This window comes from Mucor mucedo (assembly GCF_025094135.1).
Source record: "Mucor mucedo strain NRRL 3635 chromosome Unknown EV154scaffold_160, whole genome shotgun sequence".
Lineage (NCBI taxonomy): Eukaryota > Fungi > Mucoromycota > Mucoromycetes > Mucorales > Mucoraceae > Mucor > Mucor mucedo.
The window spans coordinates 1-15,392 of record NW_026252444.1 but is presented as its reverse complement, the minus strand read 5'-3'; the positions used below and the strand labels follow the sequence as shown (position 1 = coordinate 15,392).

General features: G+C 35.1%; 5 protein-coding genes across 5 annotated transcripts; 1 reads left to right on the top strand and 4 right to left on the bottom strand.

Moving 5' to 3' along the window:
• Nucleotides 1–2,093: 2,093 nt before the first annotated feature.
• On the bottom strand, nt 2,094–2,920 carry EV154DRAFT_83275 (calmodulin). The gene is made up of 4 exons (XM_051607795.1): nt 2,896–2,920; nt 2,615–2,835; nt 2,430–2,545; nt 2,094–2,370 (listed from the first exon to the last, which is right to left on the bottom strand). The coding sequence occupies exons 1-4, from the start codon at nt 2,896–2,898 to the stop codon at nt 2,246–2,248; spliced, it is 465 nt and encodes a 154-aa protein (XP_051452021.1). The 5' UTR covers nt 2,899–2,920; the 3' UTR covers nt 2,094–2,245.
• A 123-nt stretch (nt 2,921–3,043) lies between these two features.
• On the bottom strand, nt 3,044–3,960 carry EV154DRAFT_526999 (uncharacterized protein). The gene has a single exon (XM_051603448.1). The coding sequence runs from the start codon at nt 3,905–3,907 to the stop codon at nt 3,317–3,319; it is 591 nt and encodes a 196-aa protein (XP_051452020.1). The 5' UTR covers nt 3,908–3,960; the 3' UTR covers nt 3,044–3,316.
• A 578-nt stretch (nt 3,961–4,538) lies between these two features.
• On the bottom strand, nt 4,539–4,837 carry EV154DRAFT_430295 (copper fist DNA binding domain-containing protein; the record flags this gene model as incomplete). Its single annotated transcript, XM_051596531.1, has 2 exons — nt 4,539–4,718; nt 4,793–4,837. 2 exons carry the CDS (start codon nt 4,835–4,837, stop codon nt 4,539–4,541), a joined length of 225 nt encoding a protein of 74 aa, XP_051452019.1.
• A 552-nt stretch (nt 4,838–5,389) lies between these two features.
• Nucleotides 5,390–7,906, bottom strand: EV154DRAFT_555976 (uncharacterized protein; the record flags this gene model as incomplete). Its single annotated transcript, XM_051605319.1, has 9 exons — nt 5,390–5,932; nt 6,289–6,359; nt 6,552–6,627; nt 7,072–7,211; nt 7,232–7,262; nt 7,454–7,563; nt 7,645–7,743; nt 7,772–7,834; nt 7,891–7,906. The coding sequence occupies 9 exons, from the start codon at nt 7,904–7,906 to the stop codon at nt 5,831–5,833; spliced, it is 708 nt and encodes a 235-aa protein (XP_051452018.1). The 3' UTR covers nt 5,390–5,830.
• Nucleotides 7,907–14,634: 6,728 nt separating this feature from the next.
• EV154DRAFT_486856 (uncharacterized protein) lies at nt 14,635–15,151 on the top strand (the record flags this gene model as incomplete). The annotated part of the gene is made up of 3 exons (XM_051598904.1): nt 14,635–14,694; nt 14,778–14,824; nt 14,887–15,151. The coding sequence occupies 3 exons, from the start codon at nt 14,635–14,637 to the stop codon at nt 15,149–15,151; spliced, it is 372 nt and encodes a 123-aa protein (XP_051452017.1).
• Nucleotides 15,152–15,392: the final 241 nt, after the last annotated feature.

Below are 15,392 nucleotides of genomic sequence, written 5' to 3'. Positions count from 1 at the left end.
TTACTGCAATAAGTAGAGCCAAAGTCTGCTCAATTACTAAATCCAAAAACTTACAAGAGACGTGTTGGCATATGTATTTGTATAATTATAAAAAGAAATATTTTGTGTTCAGGACATGCTTCATATCAGACTAACTTCTTCATATGTAGCTTTAGTGAAACAATAAAGTTCTCGGGTGGCAGAATTATCATGTTTGAAATAAAATATTGTCATTTAAAAATAGATTGTTTGTTCCGTTGTCTTCTGGAAGGTGGGAAGGAAGTATAGTAACAGTCGCTTTCCTTCCATTTAAACGAATTACAGCTCTATACACTCAAGTGACAGTTCCACCTTTCAATCTTTTTGTTCTCATTACATACATTATTGAACAACCAGTACTCACTTGTGATAATACAAACGTCTCAGAAAAACAAGAGGTGAACACTGAACTTGACCCCGCATAAAAGGATCCTGCTCTTAAAAAGAGCTGGACAGTGAAGGGTCAATCTTTCGAGCAGAAAACATACAGACATTTTAAGTAGCGTTATCACATACAAAAAATCCTCACTCATTGAAGAAATAGCTTATTTGGATTCTCACAGTGGCAACGACTACGATAATTTTGACGAGTTTCTACAAATTTAATTAAAGCATTACGTCGATAGACAATTGATGAAATATATCAAGTTTAAGATATATAGTTTCTGGGAAGCACGCCAAATCTAAGGGAAAATAGATTGAAATCTTTATTTCAAGTTGACAATGACAATTTTGTCAGCGAAATTAGAATGGATAGGGATTCGTTTGAGGCGTTGTTCTAATTAATCGAGGACCAATCAACACACCAAAAACCTCAAATAGACATTAGACTTCAAATGACAGTTGTCCTTAAAAGATTAGGTACTAAAGGTATTAACACCTCGTTAGACAAACTTTCTCAAAAATATGGTGTTGACAGTGAGTATTAAAGATGACGAATATGTCCTTGGTGATGATAACTACATTCCGTATCCCTTTCTGGTACCCGTAAGCAAGAATACTGAAGACAGTGATACCGAACGCTTCAATAACTACATCTTACAGATGCGGATCAAGGTTGAACACGCTTTTGATATGCTCAGGACCCGCTTTCTAAGCCTCAATAAAATGAGCGTGTTAATTGGAGGAAAATTGGATGTTAAATATGCAAGTGGCTGGATTATCGTGTCTGTATAGTCTTAAATAACTTTTTGATCGGCCGCCAAAATGATAATCTCACAGCTTTTCTCGAGAAGCAGTATGCCGAAAAAGAAAGGCTCGAAAGAATACGCCTAGAAGAAACATATGTTTCCTCTTCTGAAGACAGCGGATAAAGAACTATTTGTATGGAAAATACGTAGAATTCGATAATTTATTAAAAACATTTTGCCGCTTGTTCATCGTCATTAACTTTTTAACTTTTAGAGTTCATGAATCCCGTCATTGAAATCAAGTTGCCGTCATGAGCTATAAAACTAATATGTAAGAACGAGTCTAAATCTAAAAACATTAATTCTAGATCTACTGGTTCTACTTTTACATTGCTTGTTGCCACAATTTCTGCGTTTTTGTCATGGTCTTATAACCATCTTTGCGTCCTATCGTATCGACATTCTAACAGTATAGCCATACAAGTTATCTATAAGAAGTATGACATTATAGTTTATGGCATATGGTATGATCCAAGGAATTAACCGATAGCTATATTTCTCCAAAAAGAGATAGCCTGTAAACTTTGGGACGCTTTTGCCTAAAAAATTGACACATATCTCCATTGGTGTAATTAAAGCATAATATCACCGCAAGTCCAAAAGATCTTGAGATCCTATGTAAGCTTTTTAAAAGAATGCCCGAACGTTTATGGAGAAGGTTAAATTTGTAAGGTTGGGGGTTAGCAGAGAACATCTCAAAGGATGACGGGGTGTTACTACCGTTTTTGTTCATAGGTCATATTCTCGGAAACTTCAAATTTTAGGAACGAAACATTGCATAAAATGCATCATTTTCCAGTCAGGAACTCATCTGATGTTACATTTACGTCATAAATATGATCTCCGTCGGTTTTTTACGTAAACATTCAAAAATATTACACACACACACACAAAAAGAAAAATATTTTTTGGGGAAGCGCGTCAATTGTCCAAAATGGTTTGATTGGGCTATTTTTTTTTTATTCTTGAATCTTCTATCTGTAATTTTTACTTGGGAGCCTACGAGAGAAAAGTTTAACACACAAAAAAAAAAATTATCAAACAAGTAGATTGACCGTTATTACCATCATCTTTCCAAACTCTTTGTAGTCAATTTTTCCATCATTATCGGCATCAGCCTCCTTGATCATCTCATTAACTTCTTCTTCAGATAATTTTTGGCCTGATAGAGACGAGAAAATAAGTATTTGCACACGCTATGCCTTTATGATATATATTTACCGAGTTGTTTCATCACTTGACGAAGCTCATCGTGGGTGATAAATCCATCGTTATCCTTGTCAAACACTTTGAAAGCGTCTAATAAGTCATCTTCCGTGTCAGCAGCACCGGACATCCTATTTTTTTTAAAAAAAGTGTTAGGTTCACCCCCAAGAAAGATGGGAAAAAGGAGAATATATACGTACTTGGGCATCAGTTGTAAAAATTCTTCAAAGTCAATAGTTCCGTTACCGTTAGCATCAACTTCGGAAATCATATCCTTTAATTCTTGGTCACTAGCATCGTGACCCAAAGACTGCATCACGGCACCAAGCTCACTAATATTGATTGAACCATTGTTATCCTTATCGAATAATGCAAAAGTTTCCTTAAACTCTGATAATTGTGTAGAGTTGAGTTGATCGGCCTAGATAATTCTTTGTTAGTATGCATACATTGTCTCTATGCATTTTTTTTTTTTTTTTACCATTTTTTTTATATATATTTGTGTTGTATACAAAAACAAAGAAAGAAGAAAGAAAGGGCTGGAAAAAAAATATATAAAAGGGCGTTTTGAAGATGCCCACGTGATGTACTGTACGTGTTACCATGTCTGTCGCGATTCCAAGATAAAATTAGATTTTTAATTGCATGAGCCCATTAGCACGTCATGCATAAAGAAGGATTTATTTATTTATTTTTTTCGAGACGAGGATAAAGTAGTGGGGGACATGGGGGAGGGGTTTAAAAAATGATCTCTATATATAATACGATGGTAGTAAGGGCATAGGTTTAAAGTGAAATATAGTATAAAAAAAAAAATTTAGGGTATGTACATTTTTTGTAAGGGTAAAAAAAAAAGGAGAGTTGCGTAGTATAATAACAAGCTGCATATGAGATTTTTTTTTTTAAAGAAGGGAATAATTGGTAGCAGAATAGTTTAAATGATGCTGATCCTCATCATCTGAACTATAAGAAGAAGAATTAGATGATGTTTGTTGTATCTGCATGTTATATTGCTGCTGTTGCATATTGTATTGTTGTTGTTGAATGTAATTATTTGGATGAACAAAGCATCCAGGACAAATACACGAATTACCACAATAACAAGTTACAATACGTGTCACTGGCTTGTTTGACTGGTTTATCATCTTATCCTGTCGTTCTTCATCCGATGTAAACAAGGTAGATAGTGGCGTAATGGTAATTACAACCGATTCTCCTTGTGTATCGATGGCTGGAGAGCAATTTGAATGGGGTGTAAAACTGCCGCAAACAATTTGATGTTGTGGAACAATAAAATTACCTGCATTAGTAGACGACGAGGATGAAAATGAATTGGTAGTAGTTGATCTAGCCATGTCGGATGCCATGATATGCGTGCTTGCATCCATTGTATTCATGACCTCCTCTTCCTCTCTCTCCTTTTGTCTCTTGCTGTTATCCAATACATTATTCAATAAGCTAGTTAATTCATCTGTATTTGTTGTGCTCATCATAAATCCAATATCGTGATCACTGTATCCATTATTTTCTTTTTCCTCAGCCAAAATGCCATTGTGATTGTAATTTGAGTTGGGCGTGCTTGTAGAAGAAGTGGAATTAGAAGGAAATGCAACTGGACGTTCGGTTTCCATTTCGGTCGAGCTTTGCTGTTGGTGATTAAATAAAAAGGATTGCATATCTACCATCATATCATCCTGTTTTTGATGTCCGTTTGATCTCTTTTTGTTACTACCGGCGGATGATCTTCTTCTGGGACTCTTTGTTTGTCCTCCCAAAAAACGCAGTGATGATTTAGATGAGAAAGAATCTTCAATGATCATGCCCCGAGGTCTGACAGGTAAAATAGGAGTTTGACTAGCATTCGTAGTGTTGGTGCTGATGTTTTTGGTGGTGGTAGGCCAAGCGTAAGTTTCTTGTTGTAATATCTTGTTTGCAGCCTCATGACAAGTACATTGAATGGCAGTATCTTGATTTAATTTATTATTGAGGATGGAATTTTGGATTAAATCAGAATAAGCTATTCCTTGTTCCTCAAGCACTTTGCTAGTAGATGGACATTGATAGCATTGTATGGCTGTATTTTCAATATCTGTTAGATGAACAACAAGTGGGTGAGTTTATGAACTAATTTGTTTTTGTTTGTGAGTATTTACTTTTTGTTTTATCTGTACAGGTGCATTTAATATGGATTTGTCTGGTCTTTCTCAAATCTCTACAAAAGGCACATTGAGTCACAGGTCTTCCTTTTTTACGTATCTCGAATAAAGGACGTTCAATATGGTTACAGCTGGAAGATCGATGACCCTTATAAAGATTATTTAGCATGCAATATATAAAAAAAATAAAAAAAAAACTTGTATAGATTGATTTTGTATTACCTTGACACATGTATTACATGCAAATTTAATGCCGTTTATAAGCATTTTGTTATTGTTGATGATGGTTTTAATCTTGATGAGATTATATTCTTGTTTTTGGGGTTTTTATATATGTATATATTTATATATAGGGGTCTTTTTTTTTCTTTTTTGGTGTATGGAGTATAGAAAGAGAGAAGGAAAAATACACACTGTATTATTTGAATATATCAAATATCATAGTAATTTGGGAGGAAAACGGAAGAGGGAGGGTGGCGAGGAGAGTGATAAAAGAATGATTATCACTAAACACTCTATTTTTTTGGGGATTTTTTTTGGAAAAAAGAAAAAAGGAAGAGCAAATAAACACTTACAATGAGAGTAAACTACTATCGATTAGAGAATGGGATTGAAAAGTGAGAGAGAGGGAGAGAAAAAGAAAAGAAAAAAAGAAAAAGAGAGAGATTAAATAAGATTCCCCGTCGTCGATCAACTATGCTAAAATGTATTTTTAAGGCGAATAAAAAAGAATTTAGAGTGATGATGATGTTGGGTCCCCTTTTATTACTAAATAAATATATTATGAGTTTAATTAGTTTGCACAACAACAACAACAACAAGGAGAATTCGTTATATGATAAGTACAATTTAAACCGGCTAAAATCACTCACATAATAAAGAATAAAAAAAAAAAATTAAAAAATATGGAAAATCTCCCCTAAAAAAATGCCTTTCAATGGCGATATCACCGCAATCCCTCGCTTTTAGTTGGAGTATCTCCTTGAATAAATACTGTCCTTTTGCACGTGTGCGAATGTGACTTGAAGCTATTTCTTTTTGGAGCGTGACGGCGAGCCCGTACACTCGGTTTCCATACTTAATGCTCTTGTCATGGTGACTAATGTCTACAAGACAAAAAAAAGGAAAATTGAGAAAATAAAACGGTTAGCATTCTTCCGCTACAAATTGATTGTGCATCACTTGAATTCACTCTCCTACATCTTGTAGTAAACCAACAACATGTCGTGCCATGTCCACATTTTTTTTTTTTACCTTCTTTTATTTATGTCCCACAAATGACGAAGTCACATCTGACCCCCACCCCAATTCATCCCAAAAGACGCGTCCTTCCCACACGAGAGAGTCCTTACACTCTTCCATCTATTGCGATCAATGAATTCACTAATTTTTAACAAAAAAATAAAAAAAATTATCGGAGGCACCGTGCTTATGAGGCAATTTCGGATTGTTGTTCAATTGAACACAGACACACAAAAAAGTTTTCATGTCACATCAGCCTTTTTAACTCTCCGGCGTTCCGTGGCAACCGTAGTTTGCTACTGTCATTATTGATGCTGTTAATGCTCGATAAGTCTTCTTTTTTTTTAAAAAATTACTGCGAGGAGCTCAAACTGTTTAAACTTGTGTTTGACATAACCAATTGTTACAAAAAGATGGAGTAACAATCTTTTTCTTGTATACAGAATGAGGCATTTTTTTAGAAGTAAGAAAAAAACCTTAATGGGTTGCAGATGAGCCGCTTCTTTAAAATTATACGTACCCGCCAGGGCCCAAGGGCCAAACACATCTGATATACAATGTAGATGTTTCACTAACAAAAGTACAGTATGTATTTTATCACGACTAATTTGCGAAAGAAAAATAGGAAGAAACAGAAGAGAAATACTTTATGACAGATTACATTTTTCAAGTCCTCATTAAAACCCCCCGTCCCCCAGCCAGCCGGCCACTGAGTACCTTTTTTCTTTCTTTCTTTAACCTCCTTGCAGACGCTTAGTCTTTTTCCAATTTACAGATTTTAGACCATAATTGTACCGATAGATGCATTCTTCGGGCTGTTATAAGCAAGGTTACAAATGCGGTGATGATGAGAATGACAGAAGTATACTCTTTTTATTTAGGCTAAAATTCCCTTGGGTACACATCCACGACAGAAAATCCTCGATTTGAGAAGCTCTAAATGTCTCAGCAATGCAAGGCCAGCGTTTCATTAAGGTAACAAGCAAATTCCAGCATAGCTTTTCTTTAAGCAGTCAGCTTTTGCAGGTCGCTTTAAAAGAAGAAATATATTTACTATGTTGATTCTGGGTTCAAGTAGTCTGACTTGATTTAAAGCGAAAAAGCCTGGATACATAAAATCAGGGACACACTTTAAAATCAGTTTTTTTTTATTCAGACGAATCAAAACTCACATTCAAACATGACCTTACCTTTTTTGGACGGGTTATTATAAAAAAGAAGACAAGGTACAGATGGATATTTATAAGTTTTTTCCTTACTGTAAAGCTCTTTAACCGTATCACCGACAAGGAAAGCAGACGATAACATTCTGTCTGGTAATCTCTCCGTTTGGGCCAAGAATAAACAGCTGGATGCTCACTTCCTGCCCAGATCTGTGTTGAAATATATGTCCATGTCCCTTGCTCGCCAAAAACATACCTGCTTCAATAAAGATTACAATTATTGCATACTGACATGTCATAGAATAGTATGTTTCAAGAAAAATGGAAACAAGGATACTTCTGGTATTATGTGTTACAGATCGATGTATTCTATACAGAGAGTATACAGATAGATCAACTTGATATTATGCCAGAAATGAACTACGGATGGTGTTCGAAATTCGTCACTATCTAACACAAGCGACTAACTTAACTTTACCTGTCCTTTTTGGTGGTCGTAAATGAGTTTAAAGTATCCAGAATTTATTCCTTTGAATTTCACTTTGTTTTTTCCCATCTTTTTCAACGTCAGAGTTATTGCAGATGGTACTTCACATTATTAAGAAAGAACAAGGGAGCATTATACTTATGCATTCGATACCCTGATACTTGAAGTAAATGGTGACGCACCTGTTTCAGGATTTAATTTGTCTGCAGAAGATCTTTGTCCTCGTAACAGAGACACAGACAGGTTGTGAGTTACAAACATTTGATCCTTCGAAGGACACTCTATTCGGAGCTTTAAATGCAATATTACTGTCTGTCATTGTTTTAGTTGAGATGGTCTTAAAAAGACGCCCTTCAACATCGGTCAGACTTTCTAAAAGCATCAAAAGATATCAATATAGCAATCTTTTGACTGTCGCAAAATCTCACCAAACATGTTAGGCATTGTGGCTTTTCTTTGAGTAGAGATTTTAAGATCTTACGTCAAATTAAGTGTGTACTTTATTTCTTTCTTTCGAATGTTTTATTTTTCGATATCCATGCCCTCAATTTCTTGTCGCGTTGCCAAGAAAATTCAATTTGAAATGCTTTTCCTCGAATTGAACTTTGAAGGTTGGTTATTCTAAATTCAGGAAACAATGCGTGATATAACACGCACACCTGTAGAACCAGAATTTGTCCAACAAAAAGTAATGACGTTGAATGAGAATATGTAATTATTTCGTACTTGAAATAGTTCTGGGTTGTTAATCGATTTCAAGGCCTCTGATGTCTTTGTACGTATTGCTGAATTGCAAAAAAAAATTCATGGTAATTGTGTTTAGCATGAGTTTCTTGAATGAATGTCTTCAAAAAATAGATCTTGCCCTTACCACTGCTATCATTTCCCGCCGTCAAGATACACCCCACCACAAGAAGTGACTTCTGCTTCTGTCGCTACTCTTGAAGCTGCCGGTGATTCTTGTGCTGTCAGTCCCTCCCCTATTGACAATCCCTTCCCTGTTACCAGTCTATCTCCTGCTGCCAGTCCCTCTCGCTTTCCTATTTCTTCTCCTTCCCTCCAAGCCTCAATTAACAGCAATCGTAATTATCAAGCCTATCATGTTGAAGAAACAGAGCTGACTTTACTCACAAAAGATTCTTTGATCAAGCAGTTGGAATTTTTGCGCCACGTACCTGGGTAGACCTTTCAATCTTTTCAGCCACAAAAGTATAGCCAACCAGCACTGATTAAGCTTTTGTGTAACATGAAAATTGCAGATTCAAACTGCCAACAGGCTTACTTTTTTTCAATGTCGTCAAGACTTGATTGTTTTGTTTCATACACTATCGCGAAATTAGACGGTGCTTTCAATAAAAGTCGATATCTTTCTGATCTTAGAAAAGCACACTTGAACATATTTCATAGATATACAATTAATTTGAGTTGACATTTTCAAGATGTTTGATAAGGCTGGCTTGGGTGTTCTTGCCCTGTTTTCGACTAAAAAATTAAAGAATTATCCTTTAAAAAAATTGCAAGAGTTTTTAAATGAACTTCAAAAAGTTCATAGAGATGATTTAAAAAACGTCGAAATCAATTACCAGTGGTACATCCCACTCTATAAAATTTTGGTTAAGTACAGTAAATCTGGTCTGGTGGAAAATAAGATTTTACCCTTAACAGACAAAAATGTTATGCTGCATGTTTTTATACATTTGTCTTTTTTAATTTTTGCATTACATTTTTATTGATTGAATTAAGTAGAGAAATAACCTCTTGGTGTGGATTCGCTGTCTGTTGTTGGTTGTTTGTCTTCGGGACCTGTTGCCAGTGATTTTTCATCAATCACTGAGGATGTTGGTTCTGGTGGTCTTGATGGGTCTGTGTCACCCATAATTGGTGACTTAAAGTTTAAAGAAGGGGTGGTTAAACCTCTTTCTTCCTTTCCTTTGGAAACACCATTGTTTCTAAGAGACGACGTTTAGATTAGAAATAAATGTTGTTTTTTCATGTTGCTTTATTTATGTATTTTATTGATCTTTTATTTTTTGTTGTATGTAGTGTATAGAAGTCCACTGAGCGAACTTAGATACACCACAAAGTTTTATCAGGCATGATTTTGTTTGTGCGATCTGTTTATACAGCAAAAAGTTTTTCTTTTCTTCATATTTTCTAATATTACTGTTCGTGTTTTTTTTAATGTAAATATAAAAATATATTTAAACCAACTGTTATGCCAGATGCTCAATACCGAAGACCGCTAACGATTTGCCGAAATAGATTTCATGTGGATGAAGTATGGAATCAAAGGCATCTTGAAACAATAGAAAGAAGAAGAACCTGAGCTGTATACCGCAGAAATTACCCAAAACCTTGGTCTTGCCGTCGTTGAGGGAAAGTTATTTGGAAAGAAATCTCAAAGCGATTGGTAAGTACTGTTTTGATTATTTATAGTATTATTCAATTCTGATATTTTACACAGCTATTGACAAGGACGATAGAGAGAATTTTTAATGTCGAAAAGAGCAATCGCTTGTTTTTCAAGGGGGTTCTTGGGAAAAACGCAAACCCCTTCTTCGAGAGTAATTCGACCTTCGGTAGTTCATTAAGCATCAACATCCCAAGATGTAACAACTCTTGTATCAACAGCTTCGTCTCCCACCTCAACTACTCTACCCCGTTTTACCTCCCCAACTGATTTAGTAACAACACATCCCAAAACTTTTAAGTGAGATCAAGAACTGCTGAAAAAACAAATTTTCACGAACAACTGGATCAAGCGAATGGGGGGGGGGGGGTTTCAAACCACCAAAATCAGTCAATTAGAAACAGTAGAAGAAGCAGTCTTGTGGAATAATAATGCGCATAATCATGGTTTATTTGCCCGAGTTGTGAAAATAATTGCAGCCATTTGTAACAGAGTTCTCTTTATTGGTCGTCATGCATCTTGGTCGCTTTCAGTAAGTGAGCATAAAAGAATGATCTCTTTGGAAGACTGTGGAACAGATCTCGTACAGATCATGAACTTTGCTGGTTTTGGGTTGTTCGCTGTTTTTAATTGTTGTAATATAACAAAGTTGTGAAATACCCAATGGTACCTCACGTTGTGAGAGTGCGAGTCGACTATCTTGGTTAAGCTGTTGGAATTGAAAACTACTGAGTTCCACTTGGACTGGGTTGAAGAAGTCAGGACCTCGAAGTGGACCAAATTTTCTGCTACTGGTCTTCTTTGTTCAGAAAAAAAAAAACTTCTACCGTTTTTCCCGTAACTGAGTCGACCCCCTTCCGCTTTCTGTTTGTTCCGAAGAGATGTTTGATAAAGAAAATGATGAGGCTCATGTTTCGACTGGTCTTATAAAACGATTGAAGAGAGATCAAGTTTTTTTTGTTTTGAATTTTTATAACTAATTAAAAAAAAAAAATGTAAATCTTCAAAGTTGATTCAAGCAACTAATGCTAAACAAACAGCTGTACAGTAAACAAAATCGAGTATTAGTAAAATTGTAGCGTACGCATAATGACAACGTGTCTTTTTCTTGTTACTGTAGGTGTTTATAAACAATAAAATCTGCACTCTATAATAGAACCACAAATTAGTACAGATACAACGTACTTTTTAAGTAACGCAAGAAAGTCCAGTGTGATTGTGGTGATCTGTCATATTATTGCTACAATAGATATTTTTACATACATGACATATATATATATATATCAGGCGTGATTTAGTAATCATTTTCCCAATATAGATAGCTAGTACTATAAACATGACATAAGGTTACAATAAAACAGTAACAAGGGATTGCAGCATTACACGATACGATTTATACAAGTGTGAGTGCTATACATTTACAAAACAAGCGGCCAAGGAAAACATCAAAGCTAGATTTTCTCCTCTAATCCATCCATTTTGACGGATTTTTAGTAAGTGTTTACCCATTTACTCAGTAAAAACGGATTAGGTAAATTTACCTTTCTACTCCTTTGGGACGAATTTTCAGTAAGCGTATACCCATTTACCTGTTAAGATGAATTGAATACATAATTATGCAGGTGCACAAGAAAAAATCAGCTCTTCCACTCGGCCTTCAACCAAATTAAAAATTGTATTTATACACATTTAATCATTGAATACGTTCATTCGTTAAAAAAAAAATTCGGTTGCAGTTTTTTGATTATTTCAAAATAAGATTTATTAATATTTTATTACTTGAAGATGAATTGATACGTATAAAGACTAAAACGTGGATGATCCAGAGAAAAAAGAGACGTACGGCACATCACGCATGCGTTGATTACTCAGTTAGTTTATGAAGCAGCGCTAACTCTTGAACACAATTAGCTTGACAATGGGATACAGCTCCGCTGGAGGGGGGATGTATCTTCTGACACGATCCAAAATAATAAACGAGTATTTCAATCTGTACCAATCGAGATTAGATATGCTTCTACCCTATGTCTATCGTCACTGTCAAAAACAAACAAAGTGTCACAAAATCTACGGATAAAATCATTGCTTAAACCGCGTCGAGGAGATACTTTTATGAGGTCTAACAAATGGAATGCATCTTTAAGTACTCTTGAGGGTACTGTTGCATTTGAATCTGCAACATTTGAAGTGGGTTGAGCATTATTGGAAGTAATATCAAGAAGAATAGAATTTTCGAGCAACAGATGAAATGTACTGCAGCAAGTAAATTAGCTCTATTTACAGAAATTGCAAAATTGGGTTGCTCAAAGTCCTCAAGCGATAAGTTATCTTTGTATTTATACAACAAAATACCAACTTTAAGCAGCTTGACAAATATGACCCTTCCTCCTCTATACCGACATCTTCTTCTCGGAAGACGTCTGCCTGATGAGGGGGCAGATTAAAAAAAAAATCTATATTACTTATGAATTTACATAATTCAAATTACACAACCACCACTAATCCTCATCCTACTACAACAACAGGATCAACATCTTCTCCTCTTCCTCCAATTAACCAAGATCCATTCTTGGCCCACTCTTTCCTTTCAATTACCATCAGGATTGCTACTTTAAACTGTCGCAGTCTTATCAAAATCAAGGATCCCTCTCGTCGTCAAAACGTTATTCGTTTTCTGCGTAAACGAAACCCACCTCTAGATATTATTATTTTACAAGAAACACACGCTTCCACTACTAAACTGAAGCTAGCTCTGGATAGTTTATTCCAAACTAAACAAACAGTCTGGAGCAAGCATTGGGGACGTTGTTTGTTTTAACACTTGATTTCATAAAAATTGATCAACAGGTGATAAAGTGTACTATATCCCATTCTCGACGTACCTTTGATCCTATAACTATTGTTATCATTTATGCTCCGGCACAACTCTCTGAACGTCAGCAATTTGTTTCTCGTATCGTCGAGATGCCTATAATTCGTTCCAGAGAAGATACTCCCTCCGACAACGTATCTAGTAATTCTTGAACTTTACTCTCGAACAATCATCACTGGGAATTTTAACTATAACCTACGTGATGTCTCCACCTCTTTGACTGGACAACAGGCTTTAAGTAAACACCAATTTTTACTGGAATCAAGCGCGTCAATCCGATTTTCTGAACTGACTAGACTCGCCTACTATATCACCCACATTTCGAAGAGGTCAACCAATGGTTCTTGATTTCATTATCATTCATTCATTATTTTATATAAAACCCATGATAAACTATGAAACAGATTTTATTATCGTATATACAATGGCTATTGAGAAGCAGAAATATCTTTAATGATAATAAGGCAAATAGTATTTTTTAACATTCGTTCTGATAGACGGAATAACTGCAAATAGGGCACTAATAATCTCTATATAAAAATGGATGACATATACACATTTAATAAACTTTGAATTCTTTTGCACCCGACCTCGAACGAAACATAAAACCAAGAAAGAGTGCTTCATATGAATGTATTGATCCTCTAAAAAAACAAAATTAGAAGCACAAAGAAGCGATCTAGAGTAATATCAACCTTACTTTGACCGTCCATGATAAAGCAGACGTACCGTTGGTCTTAAAAAAATAATAAAACAATATGTGACCGATTATTAAAACGATATATAAGTTCAAAAGACATACCATAACATCTTTAAATAAAGAGTGTTCTAATTTAGAAAAATAATTGAGGTGGTCCACATTAGTCTTTTAATTTAGGAAGTATATGAGAAAACTTACAGCTTTATCTAAAGTACGACTTCTTTTTTTAAAAAGAGATAAAGGAGTATAGTAGCAGCCTATATAAAGAGCAAAAGCTACTACGAGACTACCTGAGTGAGAAGCGTTGTTAGTTATGTAGATAACAAAAACTCAAAACAGGACGCTTCAAATTGGAAGTTGAGTACTGTTATGCGACAAATCGAGCGCATTTCCAATTTTTCTTTCTTTTTAAACACCTACTAAAGTGCAATACACCTCTTCGGGTTTGCACCTGTCAAAACTACTTCTTTTCATCTTTTTCTTATCCTCAGATCTGTGACCTCTTAGTAGGCGCAATTACCTCAATCTCTTCTATAAATTTCCCCAATTTCTTTAATTTCAGTGACTGGATTATACGTCCATCACTATAAATAGGCATCCATAAGACCTCTCCTAAATAAAAATCCTCATCTATTATTTTACTCATATTTCAACACTTTGACTTATTAGTTTTATATATTATTCAGCTCTATTATCATTCTGATTGATCCCTTGATTACATTTTTATCATCGTATCTATTATTTATAAGCATATAAGCTATACTTAAATCCATTTATTTTCTAACAGTTCAGCTTCTGTTTAAACTAGCTGTGGTGCTCACTCAACTCGCAATTATAAGGACCTTCTTTACTAAACCCTATTTTATTTAAAGAAATACTCTTTATCCCGCCAATACTACTCGCATACTCTTATTTCAGTACCTTACATATATGCAAAGAGCGTTAGAAACACGTTGGGGTTATTAATAGAAGGTCCTCTTGAAGCTAAAAACAAAGCCAGCATCGTTAATAGACACACATATTACATTGGGAAATAAAGTTACCATATATCCTTAGTATTTTTTTAAGTGAGTTTAAGAAGAAAGAAAGGAAGAAAATGTAAAAAATAAATATTGGGCTTGCGCCAGTTTTATTTGGTTTTGTGACCTAAAATCCGAATTCTATCTAGTGTATCAGAAAGACAACTATTTATGCTTCACAACAGTAGTACCGCGGAACATATTCCGGTTCTCACAAGCTTGTCAAAACAAGTAATGGTGTAGTCAATGCCCGGTCAGACCTGGTTTGATGATATTGTTTATATCTCCTCTTTTTCAAAGATCATATCAACGAGCCCAGAAGAGGCAATAACTATGTTTTGTTTGCTGCATCCCACCTAAAGTAAGATTGGTTGCTTATCGTCATTATTTAGTTGTACAGACAATTTTTTTGAACCTTTATAGCCACTACAACAATTTAACGAGTCTACGTTATGTCGGTTCCAACACCTTCTTTTTTAAGACGACATTTGATGGCGTGAATGATTTTCTTGTCTCAACTGATGTGGTTGAATTACATGGCGTGGTAGAATACAACAGGCTCATGCCAAAGGTGGTCTTACGTCGCCCTGATCAACATAAGAATGTTATTTGTCGCTTCAAAGATATCGTTTGTAACGTTGGCCATGTCCAATACACCATGGCTGAAAATTATTACACAGTCATATAGCGTCACATTATTTGGGAATTGCTATACTCAAAGATGGGGGAATGCGAGTAACCTTTAAGAAATATAGAAATAGAAATAGAAATAAAAATAAACATGGACAAAATGACGTGAATGAATCTCAAACGCCGAGCAAATGTCTGGTTGAGAATAGAAAAATCGTGACACCAGAAGCGATAAACAAATCAGCAATCAACACTTGTTGAATAATATACCAAAGTTGTTGGCCAGCAACAGTAACTTT

What these genes read in the sequence shown, in the direction of transcription:
- EV154DRAFT_83275 (XM_051607795.1), bottom strand. An exon ending in TTTTTACAACTGATGCCCAA is followed by an intron (nt 2,546 to 2,614) that starts GTACGTATATAT and finishes TAAAAAAAATAG; the next exon opens with GATGTCCGGTGCTGCTGACA. An exon ending in TCAAGTGATGAAACAACTCG is followed by an intron (nt 2,371 to 2,429) that starts GTAAATATATAT and finishes CGTCTCTATCAG; the next exon opens with GCCAAAAATTATCTGAAGAA.
- EV154DRAFT_526999 (XM_051603448.1), bottom strand. Translation starts at nt 3,907, where the DNA reads ATGATGAGCACAACAAATACAGATGAATTAACTAGCTTATTGAATAAT.